Source organism: Ictalurus furcatus, chromosome 14, assembly GCF_023375685.1.
Source record: "Ictalurus furcatus strain D&B chromosome 14, Billie_1.0, whole genome shotgun sequence".
NCBI classification, from domain to species: Eukaryota; Metazoa; Chordata; class Actinopteri; order Siluriformes; family Ictaluridae; genus Ictalurus; species Ictalurus furcatus.
In genome coordinates this window covers 14,628,729-14,651,966 of record NC_071268.1, presented here as the reverse complement: position 1 = coordinate 14,651,966, position 23,238 = coordinate 14,628,729, and the positions used below count along the sequence as shown (strand labels likewise).

Sequence of the window (23,238 nt, the reverse complement as noted above, 5' to 3'; positions counted from 1 at the left end):
ATTAGTATTTTTTTCTTTATTTAAACATGTTATTTAGTGTTTAAGAGTTTATATTGATCATAATATTAACAAAAATAAGCTGCAAAGAAAGCCTTTAGATCTAACAAAAGAGCAAAATCGAACAAAAAAGGAAAAATCCACCCTGAACAACTTTATATAATCTTTATATACATGTCCAATGTCCAAGATTTATTTTGTAATGAAATTCTGACTTTCTAGCTTAAACTTCTTTCATCTACTTTTCTACATTACCCACATTGCTGTTTGGGGTAATACTTGCTGATAGTAGTACCAGTGAGATGTAGCTATTGATTCATCTCTACCTAAAGGGAGTGATGCAGCGGTATTTTAATCCTTTAATCTGTCCACCTCTCTCAGCTCCTCATCTGTACACTCTGCTCAAACAGATCAGCAGTATGTAAAGAGTTTCAGGGTAGAGTTTTTCTTTTTTCTTTAAAGTCTGCAAATCACCTTTTCAAGTCTTTTCACTGACATTTGGAAGACCCTAGCCTCTAAGAGACCTGTGCTTTAAAACAAGGCATTTGAGATGCATATGCAGGAAAAGAAAACAGAACAACTTTGTAATGAAAACAGTTTGACAACCCATAACTCCATGGAAACTTAATCTGTTAACACCCTTATAAACTCTTACTTACATAAAAAAAAAGTGAAAAAAACAAACAAAAACATGCTTGCCTTTGGACTGAGAATGACGCAGTCTTTAACACTGTTACATCCTGGCTCTGTCCAAGAGATCTTTAAACACTTCAGCTTGTGTTGGGTCTTCTCCATCAGCCAGTTTCGGCCTGTTCTTCTCTAGCCAATCAGAGGAGTGGATCTGCTGTCTGAGTGCTCCTATTAGTGAATCCAGACTTTCTGAGTTAGCAAACATTTGGTCGTTGTTAACCTGAATGTCCTCATCAGCCAACAGCAAGCTTTCAGCCTCGGCACCATTACTTTCTAAATGCACTTTTGTTGTTGTATTGAAGGCCTCGTTTGTTGTGTCTTTGGAACCGTCTTTGTTGTTTTTGTCCTCTGTTGTTGTCTTTCTATTCCTCTGTGTTTGTCTGTCGTCCTCTTGTTTGTCTGCTTTTGTATTCTCACAATGAGTCCGCATGCTGGAGCACTGAAGTTCTTCTATAGTCTCTCTGATCCTTTCTAGGCCTGTGGAAAGAACAAAGTAGTCTCATCACAAATACACACACAAACACATCAAACATCAGCTAATGTAGAGCACATTAAGGTTAAAGAAGTATAAAAATTCAAAGAGACATATGGCATGGCATGACATGGCATAGATGTACAAACAGACCAAGTTGGAGGCGGTGGCGCTGGTCAGAGAAGACGATACGGAACCATCCTGGTGAAGAGCAGCTAAAGGCCTGACCGCAGCTCAGCAACACCCGGTGTTTCAGAAAACACTTCCATACACGCAACTCCTCTGCAAATGTGCGCTCCTTTAGATACTATTAAAGACACACACAAAAACACATACATCTTTTGGTACACACACACATCAAAGTGAAACACATGTAAACAACATAGGTGTTTCATAAACACTATAGTTCTCACAATGAACATCCTTAGTAATGTTTGACTTTAAAATATACAGTTGTAGAAGAATAATGATTTATAATCGCACTACCAGTATCACCCATTCCAAATTAATTACAGTTAACCAGCTAGCTTGTATGATTATATGTTTTCATTCAGATGTGCTACTTATATAAGCTGGTTTTATGTGTTACATGGTTTAAAATAAATAGTAAGTATCGTTTCATCTTCACACCTCACTTGGTATTATAGTAGTAGCTTGGAATAATTATTAGGATTAGCTTTCTTAGGTCTCAAAGAAAAGTGGTGGGGTGGAGGATGAGCTTGCATCTGTGACTGAGAATACACAGAATTAGATGGAAAAAGATGAAAGGATCATAGGATACACCGATTTAAAAACTGGGAAAGTGGTCACTTTGGATTGAGGCTAGCTGACTTGTATGAGCCTCTGACAGAAGTGACACAATCTGCACAGAGGTCACAGGCGATATAGAACACTTCAAAAGCAGCAAGACTGTCTGTGGATTAGGAAAGCATGAAAAAAACAGCAACTAACCATCAAACATCCATTCACCCATCCATCCAACCAACCATCTTTCCATTCATCTACCAATCCATCCATCCATCCATTCATCCAACCAACTATCATCCAACCATCTTTCCTTCTTCTCTTTGTTTTCTAGTTTGTTTTCTTTCTTTCTTCTTCCCTACCTCCTCTCTCTCTCTTTCTATACTTACGATTCTTAAGAATTCAACACAAACAGCAGTGTCTATTTGGTGGTCCAGAAATAATTTAAATGTAATGTAATAAAGCAATATCCCACCAAGTGGATGGATCATGACCTTGTATTAAAAGTGCTAAACTGACTTTTAAATGCACTGCAAGTTGTCAATAACCCCCCCTACACACACACAAGAAACACTTCAGCACTAAGATGCTGACAGTTAAGCAAACTGTTAATGTAAAAAAAAATCAGTTTTGTTTCATTCTGATTCTACACACATGCATGATCATGTCTGCATAATAGTATGTAATACTACTATAGGTACCTCACCTTGCTGAAGTCAGCCCAGATATAGAAGCCTGCGCCCCTGTGGAGGTAGGGAATGCTGGACCTTGTTAGCTGAGTGGAAATGTACTGGTGGGCCTCCTGAAGCCTGCGTCTATTCTCAGGGAGAAACACCTCATTCATCCAACCTGAAAACATCAACACATGACTTTAACTACTTCTGTTCCATCAGATAACTGAGAATGTCAACTGATCAAAAGGCAAAAGTTGTGATACTGATTACTGATAGGCTCAATATAGATTGTACAGTAAACATCAGAGCATTAAATATTGCCTGCCTAAATGTAGACAAAGCCTTAACAAACACTAAACACTAACGATGAGAGTCCAAACAATTAATTACATATCAAGCATAAATGACAGAGACATACTAAATAGTACCTCGATCCTTCAGCAGCTGAGTCACCTGGTGCTGTGTTGGTCCTGATACTCCATGAAAAGTGCCCAGCTGATCAAGGGCCTCAATTACATCACTGTTCTCAGAGTATACTGTACCCACACGCACGCCAGCCATGGCAAAATCCTGCAAACACAAAGTGCAGTCAGACCACAATGTGAAATTTACACCAGCGTGCTCTTTTTTGTAAATAATAATAATAATAATAATAATAATAATAATAAGTAGAATAAAAATAGCATTTGATAACTGATCACAGGTACCAATATTCAATTCTCATATTATGATCAAAGCTGATGATATTGTCATGATCCGAATGTTTTTAATTAGATATTTAATTACTTTTTGTCTAGCTTGCAAGTTACATATATTGCCTGTGAGTTTGAAAAACATTCCAATTGGAGACTGAAGACTGCTGTAGCCGTAGATTAATCAAAAGCTGATGTGACCTTGTGCTGTTGTAGCCCATCTGCATCAAGGTTCAATGTGTTGTGCATTCTAACATGGTTTTCTGCTTACCACTAATGTAAAGGATGGTTATTTGAGTTACAGTCGCCTACCATGACAATAAAGGCTATCTTCTTCTACTAAAAATACATTAAACAAATGAACACTAAGAGTTATTCAAATATCCGTATCTATAATGCTCAACATGTTTCCAGGGAATTCTCATCTAGTGAACAGAATGATTGGATGTGATGCTGCTTTGATTATAAAAAGGCTGCCTTCCTTATGCCTCTATTGAGGAATGGCATATACTGCCCAATAATGCTGCCTAATAATTTGAAAGCCTCGTCCCAAACTGAGCACAGGATAGTGGTGTTAAGGTAGTGGGAAGTAAGTATGATAATATTAAATGAAGGTGTGGGAAGATCACTAGCCCAGGATTACTTTTTAGCCTAGTCAATTAGTTTTCCAGGCAAAACATATGACTGGCCAGCACAACTGAGCTTGCTCGGTGGGCTAGCTCATAAATTTATGATTTGTCCACTCTTGATATGAGTAAAATTATAAAAGTATATCACATAATAATCTCAGTAATGACTATCAACATGTGAATAACAACACAAATGCACTTTTGTTTTCTCTCACCTTGCTAATGCCCCACATCACATGAGTCCTCTGAGGGTCTGGTAACCTGTGGAGAGATGATTGCATGACTAAAGGCTCCGATGGGTGGGTGTCCTTGGCACTCTGAAGTAAAATGTCATTGTATGTTACCTTTGTAGACTGAGGACACTGTTAAAGGAGCCATCAAACACAGACAGCATGTAGATCTCATCCACAATAGCATGCAGCTCATGCCTGCGGCACACCAAAAAAACAGAAATGTAACACGTGAACGGGACACCAAGCAGTGTTTATGAATCCATTACAGGATAAATTACAGTCTTAATGAAAGTTCTGAAAGCACCAGAATTCCCCTTTCAGCAATGAAGAGCTTAATTGCACTCAGTAAAAATTAATGTTGGCTCATAGCAATAATGTCCCAGTGCACACCACAGGGGACATTTAAAGAGTAATTTTAGTACTCCATTTGGACGATTAGGTGTTTACTCAATTTACTTGTCATAAAAACGAGAAACAACTGACACCATTATTTACACTTTTGGATGAACATTTAGTAAAATAACCTCTTGGCAACGTTTAGAAAGCTGATCATCTCTTCAGAGGTGTAGATCTCCCCTAAAGGATTGTGGGGGTTCAGGAGGATCATAGCTTTTATATTCACTCCCTGCAAAAAAAAAGAAAAAAAATTAAAAACAAACAAACAAATAAAACAGCCCAGCGTGAACATTGCTTTTGAATGTGAGTGTGTGTATATTTGTGTGTGAAATTTTGTGCTCCATGAATCACCTCTTTCTTTGCTTTCTGGAGAGCATGCTCCAGTTTTTCAGCAGTGAGGTGAAACGGTCTGTCATCATTTTGGCTGGGCTGAAGGGGAAAAAAATTCAACATAAACACTCTGCCACAACAGCACTGAAGTACAGAAAAGAGTAAAGGACTCCGGATAATTACCTCACTGTCAAGAGGAACACAGTAGAGCTTCACACTGCTGTACAAATCAATATCTTCTGTGATCACACCATAAAAAGGGGTTGGGATGAGGATTGAATCTGCAAGGCACCCAGGAATCATTAAATATCAGGGGTAAGCATTAGAAATTATGATATAACAATAATTAGACATTTTCATGGCATACACTAATGATCATGATGTTTAGTTTGTACAAATACATAAATACGCAAGCTAATGACATGATGGGCTAATGTTCCGTTGTCTGCAAGTTTCTGAGACCTAATCTGCGATATAGACTTAATCTGACACCACATGAGACATAACACACCAAACAAAGTGTGCCCATATCAGAATTTATACCATAGTACTGTTAAGTTCTCGGCCAATTATTTTTTCGATTAATTGATTAATCAGATGGGGGGGGGCAATCTTCCCGTCCCATTTTTTCACTTATTTAAAATAAAATCCACAAACTGAGTGTTACAAATAAACACACATAAAACTTATAAAATTACAAAACTTTACATTAACACAACAGTTTGTCTAATTATATACATACACACATACATACATACATACATACATAGACAGACAGACACACAGTCAGACGTTTGGAGACACTTGACTAAAATGTTTCTCATGATCTTAAAACAGATCCATGTTGTACACAAAAATATAATTGTGCCAACATTCATTTCTTTCATTAGAAAACTAACATTTAATTTAAAAAAATATTTTTTAAATGGATGACTTTGGGCAAAATATTTCAAAAAGCAGCCAATAAGTGTCCAGCATTGGTGGGAACTCCTTTAATACTGTTTAAAAAGCATCTCATGGAGATTCCTCAAGAAATTGGTTGAGAAAATGCCAAGAATACATTTCTGGAAATTCTAGGCAAAAAGGGTGTCTACTTTGAAGATGCTATAATACAAAATTATTTTGATTTGTTTGATGTTGTTTGTGCTCGTGCATCACTGTCGTGCTTCCATGCTACACAAGCGCCGAATTGTAAAGTTTACAGGTTACAGTCTTCTCCAAATCGTTTAATAGAAAATGCGCAGGTCATGTTGGGTATAAAAGGTAACGTTGATAGAAACAGTAAACAAGAAATGTATTGTCGTTGACTCTGGGTGTTCTGTTAAAGCAAGTGGCGTCGCAGTACGTGCGTATGACGTCATGCGACATCAACTCGGAAGTGGCTTATACTTCTGGTTAATAAAAAAAAAATGCTAATTTTCCATTTGAGATGATATTACCTTTCTAAAATTCATAAACTAGACTGTAGAGTACACTGCATAGTGTAAATGTATAGTACGTCATTTGGGACACAACTTAATATTTAGTCTCTGAGGCGTGTTTTCAGAACAGAAGTAACATAACAAGTAAACGCACCCCATGCCGCGCACAAACCAACTAATCGATAATGAGATTCGTTGACAACGACTTTCATAATCGATTATTATCACTTAGTTGTTGCAGCTCTGTTTATATTAATACATACATGAACACAACACATACATGGGATAAAAATGTGTAATTGTCTGTCATGACAGACAGTTTTGTAGTTTCTCTGTTTCATACAATCTGCACTTTTATTCTTAATAACTTCAATAAAAAAAATATAAAAAGAGCCTGGTGAGAGAACAGCTGTTTATAGTGATTTTAACTGATAATAGGAACTTTTTTGCAGATGTTTCACGACATTAAGGGTAACTATAAACAGACAAAATGTATGGCATGTCATTCTTTGATTAATAAAAATGCTAGCACTGGCAGACTGCTGCGGTATAAGTGGATTAGAACTAGGGATGTCATGATACCAAAAATCTAGTAGTCGGTACCGATACCACCAAAAGTACATGATACTCGATACCGAAGTAGATACCACGGTGTGGTATAAAATTTAAAAAATAAAATAAAAAAACTCTCCTGGAGGACATCCTCCCCTGGCTGATACTGGCAAAGAATGGGGGGGGGGGGATTTTAGTTATCAAACACTGTCTGATAATGAGTGGACGTGCACTCCTAAACGCGCGCACACAAACACACACACACATATATACACACACACTATACTCTGAATGCAAGCATTAATTCACTGATATGGTGGCAGACCAAAAAGATTTATTAAAAGCATGAACATTTGAATAATCATTAGTGACATTAGGCTACATTTAGTTGACAGGACACGGGCTGAATGGCGATGCATGGTGGCCCATTCGGAAGTAGTTTATAACACTGCAATGCGTTAGTATCATTAATAACTGGCTATCGCAAACATTGCATGGAGCATAATGTTAGCTGGTTTCACCGCCACAATGCCAGCTGCCTCAAACAAATATAATATAGGACCGTCTTTCAGGTGCTTCGCCAAATTCCAGGTGTTTCCTCGCTTTGTTTGAAATGAACGATAGCATCGGTTGCACACCGGAAACCGATACTAGCTTTCCTCTCTTTTCCTCTCAACAAGTCGGGGCGGAGCTAAACTTGTTAAATTAAGCTAATCTTTTGTAGTTTTTCCAGTGTGGTTGTAGGCGTTCTTCTTCTTCTTCTTCACCACTTGTGGACCAACTAAAACAGTTTCGTGTATTTGCTGCCCACATCAGGTCCGGATGAATCGCAACCTCGGTACTTTCGTTACAAACGTTACCAACGGCAATGCAGAAAAACAAGCAGCGTCACGTTTTAAGAATGTTGGTACCGAAGTACCAGTTCTCATGACATCCCTAATTAGAACACTTCAGAATATGCTGCTACAAGAAAATAATCACACCACCCTGTTGTGTTTTATTCAATACACAGCAGATTAGGACACTTCAGCAAGTATTACCTTGCTTATACCACAGCCACCTACCACCTTTTTGTATATCGTACATTTATATTAGTCATAACTGGATGGTATGAAACTAGTTCACTTTTTGTTGTTTAATTTAGTTAACTTACTAGTACCACTTCCCACAGGCTACAGTTAGTTATACGACTATATGATCATTTCTTTTTACACAATTAAAATGTTTAATTGCAACATTATGGTTATTAAATCGTATAAGATAATGAGAGAAATGGTTAAGAGAAATAACACCTATAATAACACATAATAATAAGGTGAACAAATGACAAATAATTGAATAACATTAAGTCATTCCCTGTCTAAATCTATTTAAACATCAAGTTGAGGAATCAGATTCATCATTTTGTCATTGGTGTTTGCAGGGAAGTCAAGATTAATGAACAACTAATGAATATTACATTTAATGTTTCTACTGAAATTGAAATTCAGTGCAAACAATAGTGAAGCAGGCCATGCATGCTTTTTAAAAAATTATTTTTGCCCAAGGATCATCCCTGTCACAATCAAAACAGGCAGAGGAGACTTTCACTGCCACACCGAGGATGATGTAAGGCTGGAACATATGTCAGGATTCTCTAGCACTTAAACCTGTTGCCTCCCATTTCACCCACATTTTGTGCTCTCCAAACATGTTACTTGATACAGAACTATGAAAAAATGTTGCTGACCAAACATCTACAATGTTGCAAATATGGGAAAGTAATGCTCACCTGCCAGTCAGTTAGAAACTCTACAGTACAGGCTGTCAAACGGTACTCTATACATTGCCCACCCAGACTAGTTAACACAAAGGCAAACACAACCATCCAAATGTCAGGCACCCCAAGACTAAATTAAATCAATAAAAGCATCCATGTGTATATGTGTTGCCAACACAGAACTTATACTGAGTAAAGATTCTGCCCATATGGACTCTTACCGTCAGGATCGCAAAGCACAGCTGCTATAGCAGAAAACAGAGAGCTACAGCCATTTATCACAACCACCTAGTAAGACACACACGCACACATGCACACACACACACACACAAACGCAAACATCACATTCTATCACTTGTTCTGGGGAAAGCTGAATTCTAAGTATAACCATAACAGCACATTTTGCTGATGCTGCTAAACTCCTAAAAAGAAACTCACATTGTCGGCTCTTAGAGGCCTTGGAGCATGACAGTGTTCTGACAGGAACTTTGCTACTTCCTCTCTTAAGCTGTGGAAAAGAGAATTCATTCAGTACACTTAATAATGTTATTCTAGTGAAATGAAAGGGATGATGGCTCTTTGCTGATAAGGAAGTTCAACTATTCATATTTTTCACTTAATGATCAAAAAACTATGTGCTGATTATGTTTAATTTAATATGCATTTGGGCAGGAAAAGTTCTCAAAAGACTCAGTTTTCATACAAGCGATGGCCCTTCCAGTCTGGGTACTGCAACAGGCAAGAATCCACATAGAGCATGTCAGGCTGTGTCAGCTAAAGAAAAGCCCAGAAATAGATTAGAGCCATTTGCACACACTGGAAATAAATCACTTCTTCAAGCTAAAACATCAGTGCACTACCTAACACTGATTATGGTGCATAATGAGTGACGAATTAAAGGAAAAAACGGGGGCGATTTTATGCTGTGAGAAGTATTTTTTCTGGTATGGATTGGGTCCACTTATTCCCTTATCGACAAGGGCTGCTGCATATCAATATGAAGTTATTCTGACTGATCACTTATTCCTGTGATCAATATTTCTATCCTTATGGGAGTGGTCTCTTCGAGGAAGACTCCACCCTTTCCATGGAGTGACCACTGAATGGTTTAATGAGGATCACAATAATGTTATACTAAGAACCTACATTTTTCCTTTCATTTGTCACCTGTCTGTATGTCTTAGCCAGGCTTCATCTTGTAGGCATCAATATCTAATGTAGCTTGTAATGGAGGTAACATAATTATCTGGTTGAGCTGAAGTCAAAATGCCTTACTCGTTTCTGCAGAAGGTCAAAGCATAGCTTGTTCTCGCTTGTTCCCAAATTTATAATGCCCTGAAAGAGAGAAAACAAAGACAATAAAGAATCCTATTTTTGTTTTACAAATGTCTTTCCAATTATAAGGTTCTATATGACAATTCTGTAATCTTAAGGTATTGAGCCATAAGGTTTTCTCCCTTTTCAGTATTACACTATCAATTATAGCTAGTGGAATGTAAATAACATTAACTTTATAACATTTTATAGCATTTTATAGTCATGTGTGGCAATAGAAAAAAGTAAAATAGAGTTTTATTCTAAGGTATAATTATATATTTCATTTCCAGAGGAGCATTTCACAAAATAGTCCTTCATGAACTGTACAAATGTGCAAGCAAAGTGCTTCAAACTGAAGGAGGTGTACTTTGTGTGCTACTAACATCAGGGTTACTGTTCTCATCATGCTTGTTGGCAATGTACTGTGTGAAGCCTTCCTGAAGAATTCCCTGGTGCTGCCGGATCCGATTACCCCTGCGGGACAAAAAACTGCTGTCCTGGGGTATCTGATCACCCCGTAGCATGGTGGATACAAAGGGGAGTGTGGAAGGGCCAGGACCTGGACCTGAAGAACTGAGAGGCACATTGAAAGTTGCTAAATCAGATGCTATTGTACTGCAGTCAGAGGTTGTGGTGTTGGTGTTTCCATCATCAGCTCTTTGGTTAACCTTCAGCATTCTGGGTACAAATGGGGACTGGGGAGGAACTGACACAATTGCATTAGAATCAAGGATCATGGTGTTGCTCCTTCCCTGATCAACAGTGTGATCTTCCTGCAGCATTCTGGGTACACTGGTGAGAGTGGCGGGGTCTGGTGGAAAAGAAGGAGGTATAGACAGCAGCCTCAGCTCTGATACTGTTGCACTGGGGTCAGAGATTTCGGTGTTGCTGCTTCCCTGCTCTCCTGTCCCACTGGCTGCACTGAAAGCCCCAGTGAGTAAGGAAACGAGACGTAACTCATGCTCCATTTCCTGCTGAACCCGTCTCTCTTCCTGATGCTCCCTCTGCCTCTCAGCCCGTGCCTCCTGATGCAGCCGCATTTCCTCCAGAGACACGTATCTCTCCTCCATGACTCGCTGCCAGTTTATGAAACTCGTCAACGCTTTCTCTAGCAACCTCCCACCACTGCCTGCTCGTACTGCCCAACGCCGCTTCCTCTGACGGAACCTGCTGGAATATTTAGGATCTTTCAGGTCAGCCTGGGTGCATCTATCTATACTGGCCACAGGAACTGCTACTGGAGAAACACCTGCACCGGATGAGCCAGCCAGGTTATGGTCACTAAAACCTATGAAGAGAAAAAAAAGATTGATAATCATGGACCATTACACAAGCTATGAATCAAAATAACACTAATTTAAAAAGGATCCAGAACCTATCCTGGGAACATGGGCACAGGAGAAACATAGCTGTAATTTAGAGTAGCCAAATCCACCTACAAACCTATTTTTTTGTAGAAACCAGAGAACCTGAAGGATTTATTGATTTATGTAGTTTTAACGTCATGTCAGCAACCAGGCTATTCACATGGCAAACAAAAGTTCATCAATAAATATTTACATTATTAAATAAGACACTTAAAATGTATACAAGATAAAAACTGCAAAAATCTGTTCAGAGGGCACTTAAAAAGATCTATTAAACAAGCCTCTGAATAAAAGCGTCGTCTGACAGTTCCAAAAGTTTTACAGTTCAGTAAAATGTGCTTGATGGTCATAGGGGTTTGGCAAGGTATACATATGGGAGGGACTTTACCAGTCGGTAAAAATGCATGTGTTAATCTTCAATGGCCCAGTCGGCATCTGGTAAACACTATTTGGTCATGCCTAAATTTAAAATTTTACATTTACATTTATGGCATTTTTGGCAGACGCGCTTATCCAGAGCGACTTACATTTATCTCATTTATACAACTGAGCAGTTGAGAGTTAAGGACCTTGCCCAAGGGCCCAAAAGTGGTAGCTTGGTAGTGCTGGGGCTTGAACTCCTGACCTTCTGATCAGTAACCCAGAGCCTTTAACCACTGGGCCACCTAGTGGTTTAAATGCAATTTCTTTGGATCCTGGGGGTTATTTTGTATAATTTATTGCTGTTGCACTCATTCCATTCTGATTGCCACTTACTGGCGATATACAAGTTTATTAATGGCCTGAGGTCAGAGGGTGGTATCAGACGTTCCGAGATCTCAAAGTTTAATGCCTCTTTTGCAGCCATATCTGCTTTTTCATTTCCCGCCAGACCAATATGTCCCTGCACCCAATAGAGGATAATGTTGAAATCTTTCTTCTGTAATCGATGTATTTTAGTGAAAATGTTTATGATTATGGGATGATCGGTCACCATGGATTCAAGGGCTTGAAGGCAAGACTTTGAGTCTGAAGCAATTAAAAAGTTTCGTCCTCAACCCTGCTCGGTGTTTTCCAGTGCCAATAGCAGTGCACTCAGTTGTGAAGACAGAGCTTTGTTCTCAAATACGTACGTCATCTCCAATCACTACTGCTGCTGATACACTGTTATCCGTTTTGGATCCATCCGTGAATGCTGTACTATGGAGTGGGAAACTACATTTTGGTTCCAAGAATTCCTGTTGATACATGTTGGGAAGTGTTTCTGCCTGTTTTAGTTGTGCCAATGCCATAATAATATTTGTTTTTTTTCCAAGGTCCAGAGGGGAACAGGCCAAAATGATACTGTCTTAAGTTGTCCAGTTTGATGTTCAAATTCTCCAAGTATGGTTTAATCCATATTCCAAAAGGTTTGATTGCTTTAGGTCTAGCTTACTACAGATACGGACATTCTGGTTGGAATACTGGTGTAAAGGCCAGACTACTCAGATTTGCTTTGAGTTTGACTGCACATTGCAAGGACAGTTTCAGATGCCTATTCTGGAGGGAAGGTTCACCCGGTTCTGTATAAAGACTTTGAATGGGACTTGTTCTGAAGGCTCCAAGAGCTAGACGTCTTCCCTGATGGTGTATTGTGTCAAGTGTTCAAATGTATGACTTCCTTGCCTGACCATACATAATACTCTCATAATCCAGGCAGGATCTAATTAATGTTCTGTATAGATGTAAAAGAGCATCTTCATATGTGGGATAAAGGTGAATTTATCTTCATAGACAAGGCCTAAGAATTTGAAATCATTCACTACTTTAATGGGTTCTCCCTCCATACTCAACTCTGAGTAGGGGTTTAAGAATCTGAGAAAAATGTATGCATACTGACTTTGTTTTGGAAAATGTAAATCCGTTCTTTATTGACCAGTTGTTTATTTCATTTATACATAGTAGCTGTCGTTCAATTATATTCATGTTTTTCCCCTCTATAGCATACTGTATGCATAGGTCATCAACATATAAACGTCGAAAAACGTGGGGGTCAATAACTTTGATTATACTATGGATTTTGATGCTTAATAAAGTCACTGAAAGAATTGTTTCTTGTGGAACTCCTAGCTCTTGTACATGTGGCTTTGATAGTGTAGTTCCTACTTGAACACGAAAACGTCTGTTTGTCAAGAAATTGGAGAAAAGATGGGTAAGTTGCCTCTGAGCCCAAGTTCGTACAGGTCTTTGAGCGTTCCATATCTCCAGGTGGTATCATAGGCTTTCTCAAAGTCAAAGAAGACAGCTACAGCATGTTTTTTTTTAAATAAAGCTGTCCTGGACAATGATTCAAGTCTGATAAGGTGGTCCAAGGTGCTTTTGCCTCTTCTAAACCCACACTGGTAATCGCTGATCATATGTTCTGATTCCAGAATCATTCTATATCAGACAGTTGTTGACAGAACCTGAAGGAAATACAAGGAGACACAGGGAGAACATGCAATCTCCAAACAGTTAGTAACCTGAACTTGCAACCACTCTGAGAACCCTGGAGCTGTGAGGCAGCAACGCTACCAACTGCATCAACACTACAAATCATGATAATATATTAAATAAAAACAAAGAAGAAAAAAGCCAGATCTAGATTTAATCTTTAAATCTTGATTTAAAATCACATATAAACAGTGGCTTAGTGGTTAGTACGTTCACCTCACACCTCCAGGGTTGGGGGTTCGATTCCCACCGTGGCCCTGTGTGTGCGGAATGCATGTTCTCCCCGTGCTGCGGGGGTTTCCTCCGGGTACTCCGGTTTCCTCCCCCAGTCCAAAGACATGCATGGTAGGCTGATTGGCATGTCCAAAGTGTCCGTAGTGTATGAATGGGTGTGTGAATGTGTATGTGATTGTGTCCTGCGATGGCTTGGCACCCTGTCCAGGGTATACCCCGCCTTGTGTCCGATGCTTCCTGGGATAGGCTCCAGGTTCCCCTGTGACCCTGAAGAAGGATAAGCGGTATAGAAGATGGATGGATATAAACAGTGTTCTTACTATCCTCTAAAAACATAAAGAAAAGCATCTTGCACTCCACTAGTGTTTCTGATTCTATAAATGTTACAGGATATGTTCAGTAACATATGCTTAATAACCTTTATAAGCTTAGTAACATAAGTTCTCTTAGAATTCTAAAGTTCACAGTGAACTGCCTGTGCACCAAAGATAAAAATTTTAATTAATTTCTGATACAGAGAGTAAGGTCCAAAAGGTGCACATGACAGACTAGAGCAATGGTTCCAGATCTCAGTAGTTAAAGTTTAACCTGCACTATTTTTGCATGAGGCAGAAATGGAAACACTGAAGTCCAAATTCCTGTGTGATAGTTTATTATCTCTTGTATACTGCTACCATTATTAAGGCTCCGGATTACTGATCAGAAGATTGGGGGTTCAAGCCCCAGCACCACCAAGCTGCTACTTTTGGACCTTTGGGCAAAGCCCTTAACCCTCTGTGCTCCAGCGGTGCTGTATCATGGATACACTCTGATTCCAACTTCCTAACAAGATGGGATATGTGAAGAAAAGAATTTCATTGTACTGTAATGTATATGTGACAAATAAATGATGGGGCGCACAGTGGTTAGCACATTCGCCTCACACCTCCATGGTCGGGGGTTCGATTCCCACCGTGGCCCTGTGTGTGCGGAGTTTGCATGTTCTCCCCATGCTGCGGGGGTTTCCTCCAGGTACTCCCTGTTTCCTCTCCCAGTCCAAAGACATGCATGCTAGGCTGATTGGCATGTCCAAAATGTCCGTAGTGTATGAATGGGTGTGTGAATGTGTACGTGTTTGTGTGCCCTGCGATGGATTGGCACCCTCTCTAGGGTGTACCCCACCTTGTGCCCGATGCTCCCTGGGATAGGCTCCAGGTTTCCCTGTGACCCTTAAAAGGATAAACGGTATAGAAGTTGGATGGATGGACAAATAAATGCTTCTTTTTCTACTATAGCATACACCATCAAAGTCTTATGAGGTCAACTGTCCTGTCATAGTACTGACAGTAATGGCTTCATAGCATGTGCCCAAAGCTGCATGCTTCATAGTCAGTGCGTTTACATGGACAACTATAATCCACTATTAACCCGATTAATACAATACTGTAATTAAGAAACTACCATGTAAACAGCAAGTTTTAATTACCTTAATCTGATTAAGGTCATACTCGAAGTAAGCACTAATTACTAATCAGTTAAGACATGTGGAGTACTTCTGTTTTAGTCGCATTATCGACGTGTACTACAGACATGTAAACACCTTAAATCACATTATTAACATCGTGTGAGAGTTTTCACTGCATTTTGCGACAGGACACCATCACGCACGGCAGTGCTCAACATTTTACGGGGAACGAGAGAGTACCGCTGCGTCCCAAACCGCATACTTGCCTACTATAGGCCTGTAGTGGGGAAAAATACATGTATCACGGCTACTATTATAGACTGTAAGTACGTGGTTTGGGATGCAGCCCACGGCTTAAAGCAGTTGTCTATTTGCATGTACAGCATGACCAATAATTAACTACACTTAAAACGTTCGTAAAAAAATTAAATAAAAACACCCAAAACTGTATACGGTACCATAACGAAGACAAACTGTATGTTGATACGTGAAACTCTGGAGGGACGTCGGACGGCGTGGCACGGTGACGTAATGATGTGTGCCGTTAATCTAATTATGTTCTATAACATGTAAAATGGGTACATGGAAGGAGTATTCTAAAAGCAACTTAGACACCTTAATCACATTATTATCTTACTCAGAGTAAGGTCAATAATTAGATTACTGCTGTCCATGTAAATGTAGTTGATGTTAAATCACTGACAGCTGTTAATAACAGCTGATTTTATAGTATGCAGTATACACTACTCACCACCAGATGTCCCTGTCTCCTAAATACCAGCTTTTGCAATAGTCACCAATTATACTCAAAGATCTTGTATTATATTCCTTACTACTACTTTTTTTTTAAGACTTAAAGATTTCACTGCAATTCAGACTGCTGATCAACTCCACTGGAGTTTTTATTAATCATTTCAATGGTGGATGTTATAGTTTATATCAGTTAACCAGCATCTTGGCCCTATCTACCATTTGTCACAGTAGATTTGGACGTAGCCTATTAGGACATTAGGACATAGCCCTATAGACATAATTTCTGGGGAGAGGGGGATGTACTCCTTTTGATTAGATTAGCTCATATCACTACTGACACTGTTGTAAAACCTTGTGTAGTAGCCTACACAGCAAATGAATATGCTTCATTAAATTGTAGCTAGATTGCTAATATCTTGTACATTTGTCTGTCAGTCTATGTCACTCTGTTGGTGAGCTGTCTGAAAATGCCTAGTTAGATCATTTTAGCTTATGTTAGTATTATCTCAGCTATGGTACCGAACACTAACACTTACAAGCCGAATTGCCAGTGGTTTTAAATCTAGCTGGTCTGGCTCTACATTAACTGTTTTGTTTATTGGGAACTTGCAATCGAATAGCATAATATTCTCATACTTATGACTATCTGTCCAGTTATTACCCAAGATAGTTAAACTACACATGTAACATTAATCTAATTGGACCATACCAGTGACAAAAGCTATGCTATTGTAACAATTTTGCCTACTAATGTTATACACCTTCTATATCAGAGATTAGCACCTTAAGCTCTTGACCCACCAGATGTTCTTTGTAGTTTTAAGGAAATGGAAGAAAGTAGTTACTGTTGCATGGTCCACACCAACAGTTCAAAAAAGTCAATGCCTCCGAGTCTTTTACTTTAAGATTAAGTGTTTAGAGAGCTTGAACACCTTAGTACTAGCTTTAAAAAAATAAAATAAAAATAAAAAACACACACAACATGTCTCTGGCAAGAATGCAGTTGTAAATTGAATCCAGTCCACTTGGAGAGACAACTGAAATGAGTATGCCTTTAAAGGCCTGTTTTAAAAATGCCTCTAGAATTACAAGTCTATTGAAGTGTCACAAGACAAACATCGGTACGTCTGAAAAGAAACTTATGCCGAGTATACACTACATGATTTTAGGCCCGATTTTCACTCAGCAACAGTTTCGTGGCGACAAGAGGGGTTTAAATGACAAACATAATTAAGGGTGAACACAAAACAGCTGAGACTATTCATGACACATAAGGGAACAACAAATGACAATACAAGGGTGGAAACAGGACAGAAATCATAACAAATGCACATGTAGAAAGTAAACAAAGTCAATGTCACTAAAAAACCTGAAGCTTGCTTCTCTTCAGGTTTCAGAGCATGTTGCGTGCTTCAGTGCTTGTGCGAGGGGAAATCATAACACTAACATGTTGCTAAATGTTACTACAGACATTGTCGGGGACATTAAACATAATCACGTCAAACAGGAAAAATCTTTGCAGATAAACTGGTTCAGGTGTGCTGTGCACAACTCCCCAAAAAAATGTGGATGAAGATTCAATAGTCAATAGTGAAATTTGTCGTGTAATCGTGTAATTTGAAAACCCTACAACTTCCATGACAAGACAGACAGTTGTAATATGAACGGTACCACAACGAAACGTCTTTGAAAGTCGTGTAGTGTGTAGAAGCCATTAATGCTTAAACCCACAACACTCATAGAACACTTCAGAGATCTGTAGAGTTATAATCCTGTACTGAGTAGAGTATTATTAGACACTTGTCATTGTTGGCAGGGCACACAGCACACTTTCAGGAGGATGGTCTGCTGACCAGGCAGGACCTGAAAGCATGCTGCTAATAGAGCAAATCCACTTGGTGGTGGATGAATATCAAGAGATGTACATGTCAAATTCATGAATACTACAGTTCCACACAAGAGGCTTTAGAGAAGACAACCTGAGATCAAACTGATATTGTTTACCTCGTTTATGTCCCTAGTCATACCTGTATTGTGAAAGCACTGTATCAGTCACTTAAAACATCTGATTTTAAATCATATTAAACAAAGTATCATGCTAGGTTTCACCTTCTCCCACCAACTACTCCCAGGTATCATCAAGCAAAAAAACTAAGCCTGGTTCACATGAAAACATGTCATGTTATGGAAAATGTGTTGTAATTTTCACTGCACATTCTCTTCAAAAAGTATACCAGTACAGGTACATGGTTTACACTAAGACACTGAACCTTTGATCAGCATGCCCTGTGTGTAACACATTTCATCCTTTAATGCAGAAAGGAGTTGTAGTGTCCTCATAAGTTTAAAATATGTGGCTGTTATATCCATCAAGACAACTAAGACAAGAAAACAGTGTGTCAACAATTTATTTCTGGCTCTGAAAGACAAAATATATCTAGTATGTGAGAACCACGTGGTGCAGTTTTAAAGTCAGCTAAAATGTGGTGTTTGAGTTTGAGAATTTGTATATACAATTTTGGATATACAACTGTCAACATTACACCCACCACATCCAGGGTGTCCCCTGCCTTGTGCCACGAGTCCCCTGGGATAGGCTCAGGTTCTCCATGACCCTCTGTAGGCCCAGTAGAGAAATAACTGATCAAGTCTGTATTTATCTCTAACAAGGGATAATTATACTTCTCCAAAGCCATTAAAGCTGTTGCAGATTTAGCATTGATAGTGAGATTAGTTTATGTTTTTGGACATTTTCTCCTAAACATTATGGCCCTGGATCATACAGATGTAGTAGAAGGTCCTTGGTTTCAGCCTTGCCAATACTGACCTCGATGGTACACCCTAATATTTCTCATAGTATGCAGAACTGAACCTAGGGTAATGATCTAATTGCTCGTACTATTTATATTCTATGTTTAGTACAATATGTAAATTTGTGAGTGTTGTGCAGTTTAAGACACAGCAAAAGTGTTTCCTTTGGGCGTTTTCACACTTTTTGCAGTCCAGGACTCCGTTTAGTGTTTAAAAAAAAATCTTTCAAAGACCCACTTATGATTACATCATACGTTTATTTTAGGAACATAATCCCAATGTTCAAATATTATGCAACATGTTTATTTATTGAAGCCTTTAGACTTGTTTGCTTCCTGACCTTTTATCACACAGAACTAGCTGTACTGCAAACCACACACCATTAAAAGAATACTAACTATTTTGTATCACAAAAACAGTACTTTTCCTAGTTTTATTAAAATTGCAGCTAGATTCGTGTTGACAGTTTATATCTTAATCTTAATAAGCTTTAGATTTGTTAATGATCAACTTCCTATAAAATAAAAACATTAGTATGAATGGCATAATTCCATCCATTCATCCATATTCCATACTGCTTATCCTACACAGTGTTGCGGGGGAGCCTGGAGCCTATCCCAGGGAACTCGGGGCACAAGATGGGGGACACTCTGGATGGGGTGCCAGCCCATCACAGGGCACAATCACACACATATTCACACACCCATTCACACTCTACAGACCATTTAGAAATGCCAATCAGCCTACAGTGCATGTCTTGGGACTGGGGGAGGAAACCTGAATACCCGGGGGAAACCCACAAAGCACAAGGAGAACATGCAAACTCTTGGATTTATTTTAAGAAATTAAATAAATAAATGAATAAATAAAAAAGATCACTGTCCCTGATGCGGGTATCATTACATCACAAAAGTTAGGATGACCATATTATGGTTTTCCAAAAAGAGGACACTTTTTTTCCATATCATAATAGCATTCAAAACAGTGTTACTATGAATGCAGAATTTAATACCCTGAAAAAAAAACAGACTATTAGCATCAAACACACACACACACACATATATATATATATATATATATATATATATATATATATATATATATATATATATATTCCTACATTCTTTTGAATGCCCATTGGATAAAATTAAACATCAGATGCGTTCTGCTATCATTTACACATATTAATGGCCATGTAATACGAAGCAATGTGATAACATGAAATTAAAAATGACCTTATATGGCCATGCGCATTGTTTCGACTCAGGACAGCTGTCATTTGCTGCTATTGTCAAGCAAGTGTTTGATGCCGTACAGAACAGCGTTTCACCTTCGCGTGTTTACTCAGAGTAGTCTAACGGTTGAGAGGCAGGAATCTGGCCAATAGTTGCTGCAAGCCTTTTATAATCGACCAATTGCGAGAAGGTGGTAATTCCAGTGAGGGGTTTAAGCAATGCAAATATGCGCACACATGATGCAGTATTAGACCATAAGCACATCATATTGAAACTAAAGCTGAATCCCAGACATTTTCTCAAATTTAGAAATCCCGGCCGGATGTTTTTTTAAGGTCCGAAAAAGAGGACATGTCCAGGAAAAAGAGGATGTATGCTCATACTAACAAAAGCATTTCAAGGAACAATTTGTGTTAATTTCTACCAAATTAACTTTAAATTTATTTGCACATGCACCAGAAGGTTGCTCATATGAGCCACAACTGGCAAAAGAGAACTATATTGCGTTATGTCAAAAGATGAATTTCTTTGCTTTTAAATGAAATGATTTTTATCCTGACAGTATTCCCATATTTTTATTTTATTGTATTTTTTTTTTACGAAATGTACCTGTGATCTGATTACTTTGTTTTTTGTCATATCTTTAACGGATTACAGTCACCATTTTTTTGTGATTACGTAACGCCGTTAGTCAACATGTATTCCGTTACTCGCCAAACCTGCTACCCTTTGCTCGGGCCTAATGGCCAGCGACTCTGACGTTTGTGCTGAATTTCATGAGTTTGTGTGCATGTTAAGGGCCCCAAAAGCCCGCGAAATAATAATAATAATAATGATGATCACGGTCATTATCATCATGCTCCTCCTCCTCCTCCTTCGGAAAACAGTAGGGCCCCGCGCACTTGAAGTGCTTGGGCCCTAAAAAGAAAAGAAAAGAAAAGAAAAGAAAGGAAATAGATAAACTTATGGGTGACTTTGAGGTTCAAGCGTTTATACCCTAAGCCTTCTAGTTCTGCTATACTGTACCTGAAGGAGACCAGCCGGCGTGAGCTGCACACTCCCCTCCCCGCTCTCCGGGATCCTCTGTGTCCGCTCCTGCTGATTTACAGTCCGCCTCCGCCTCTTCCTCCGAGTAGAGCGGATCCTCGGCACTCAGCAGCTCCTCCTCACCGTCCGCGTTCAGCTCCTCTAGCTTTATCTCCATGAGCTCGCCCGCTTTGGGCGGACAACTGAATGTGAAGGCGGAGCTGGAGGAGCCCGGGCCCGCCTGGTGGTGCACGCCAGCATTCCCCCACAGAGCGGTGTACGACGAGGAGGAGGAGGAAGAGGCGGCGGGACGGTTGCTCAGCACGCGATCTATCACGTCGTAAAACCTGCGCGCTCTCGCGCCGCGCGGCGTCTGTTGATTCTCCTTCATGCGCCGGTAGTCGAGCTTCAGTTTCTTGATTTTCTCCCGGCACTGGTCCGCGGTACGGTAGATGCCTCGGTCATGTAGCGCAACGGCTATGCGGTTAAAAACGTGCTGGTTGCGGAGGCAGCTCTCCAGCTCCAGTTGGACCGCTTCATCTGACCAGAGCTGTAAAAGCTCCACCACCTCGGGCTCAGACCAGTTGCTCCCGCGTTCATACTTCTTAGTTGGAAAATCCATCCTAGTGACCACTGGCTAATAAAAATTATTTAATGCCAAACAATCCTGTCTCTCTCTAAACAGTGCCTTCTGTAGCTGTTTAATTAAACAGTAATATTATTATAGCGACAACCCCATGTCTGCACATTTTCCTAATCCAAGATCTGTGTATTTTTAAGGATCATGCATACCGATATAAGGCGAGTGTAAGCTAAGCCATTTTTTGTTTATCAGCTAGTGCTTTAGAAAAATTTACATCCGGGTTTACGGCACATGCGTGCTGCCCTTATTCCGGGATAACTTTGGCCCGTGCTAAAACAGAACGGAGCCTTTCACTAGCAGACCTGGTGCCAGAAATATAGGCCGAAACCCTAATTCATTACGATTCCCTATATAGTGCACTACATAGGGTATTACAATCATTTCCATACACCCTATGTAGGGAACTGTGTGTCCATTTGAAAACAATTTAGCCCCAGTTTTGGGTTTCACCCGATAGCACCCTCTAGCGTTCACTTGTGAGGTCGTCCAAACCTGTTAATTTTAAATGTCACAGCTGTACATTTAACTTTATTAAATTAAGCTTTAGAGTTGTGAATGTTACACCGCACGTTGTGGTAATAGCTGTGCAACTACGATAGGTGAAAATTATTTGTGAGGGCTAGGTGTCACTGTGATATGGCTCCTATAATACATTTGTCACTTAAGTAGCCTATTAATGTAGTGCTGTGTGTGCTGTGTGCGCATTTACTTACTTGAGCTTCCAGCTTGTTAATAATGTGACATTCATATCAATTCGGAAAGTTGGGGGCTTTGAACGACGACAGGATTTCAATGAAGCCATTATATGCAGTGTACGGACACACTTTAATCAGGGATGGATACTAGAGCTTCAGTTTATCCTCAAATTCATGCACTGTAGTGAAACTAGCTGCAAAATGGAAAGACCTACTGCTATGTAGTCATTTTCAGCAATTAATATGAATGATAACTCGTATACCATTAATTTGGAAATCACCAAAAGCAATTGTGTACGTATTTCGGTTAGGATATGTCCAATATCATACGTTGATTTAGAGGTTTTCATGTTTCAGCAATTACCTATCTGATGGTCAGTGGCCATGAATACACTGAGAATGAATATTCCATCCATTTTCTGTACCACTTATCCTACACAGTGTTGTGGGGAGCCTATCCCAGGGGACTCGGAGCACAAGGCAGGGGACACCCTGGATAGAGTGCCAATCCATCGCAGGTCACAATTGCACACACACTCACACAATACAGACAATTTAGAGGTGCCAATCAGCCTAAAACACATGTCTTTGGACTGGGGAGGAAACTGGAGTACTCTGAGAAAACCCCCAAGCACAGGAGAACATGCTAACTTTGTGCTCACAGGGCGGAGGT

At 39.5% G+C, this 23,238-nt stretch overlaps 1 protein-coding gene across 1 annotated transcript; it reads right to left on the bottom strand.

Moving 5' to 3' along the window:
- Window positions 1–46: 46 nt before the first annotated feature.
- Window positions 47–21,849, bottom strand: accs (1-aminocyclopropane-1-carboxylate synthase homolog (Arabidopsis)(non-functional)). The gene is made up of 15 exons (XM_053641511.1): window positions 21,228–21,849; window positions 10,290–11,194; window positions 9,865–9,924; window positions 9,293–9,363; window positions 9,028–9,097; window positions 8,811–8,877; window positions 5,041–5,138; window positions 4,879–4,956; window positions 4,656–4,756; window positions 4,243–4,326; window positions 4,114–4,159; window positions 3,006–3,147; window positions 2,610–2,752; window positions 1,313–1,466; window positions 47–1,164 (listed from the first exon to the last, which is right to left on the bottom strand). Exons 1-15 carry the CDS (start codon window positions 21,847–21,849, stop codon window positions 731–733), a joined length of 3,075 nt encoding a protein of 1,024 aa, XP_053497486.1. The 3' UTR covers window positions 47–730.
- Window positions 21,850–23,238: the final 1,389 nt, after the last annotated feature.

Coding starts and splice junctions, on each gene's coding strand:
- accs (XM_053641511.1), bottom strand. CDS start 21,849: ATGGATTTTCCAACTAAGAAGTATGAACGCGGGAGCAACTGGTCTGAG. Junction 9,364..9,864: donor TTGACCTTCTGCAGAAACGA/GTAAGGCATTTT, acceptor GCTTTTCTTTAG/CTGACACAGCCTGACATGCT. Junction 4,327..4,655: donor TTTCTAAACGTTGCCAAGAG/GTTATTTTACTA, acceptor GGTGTGCCGCAG/GCATGAGCTGCATGCTATTG.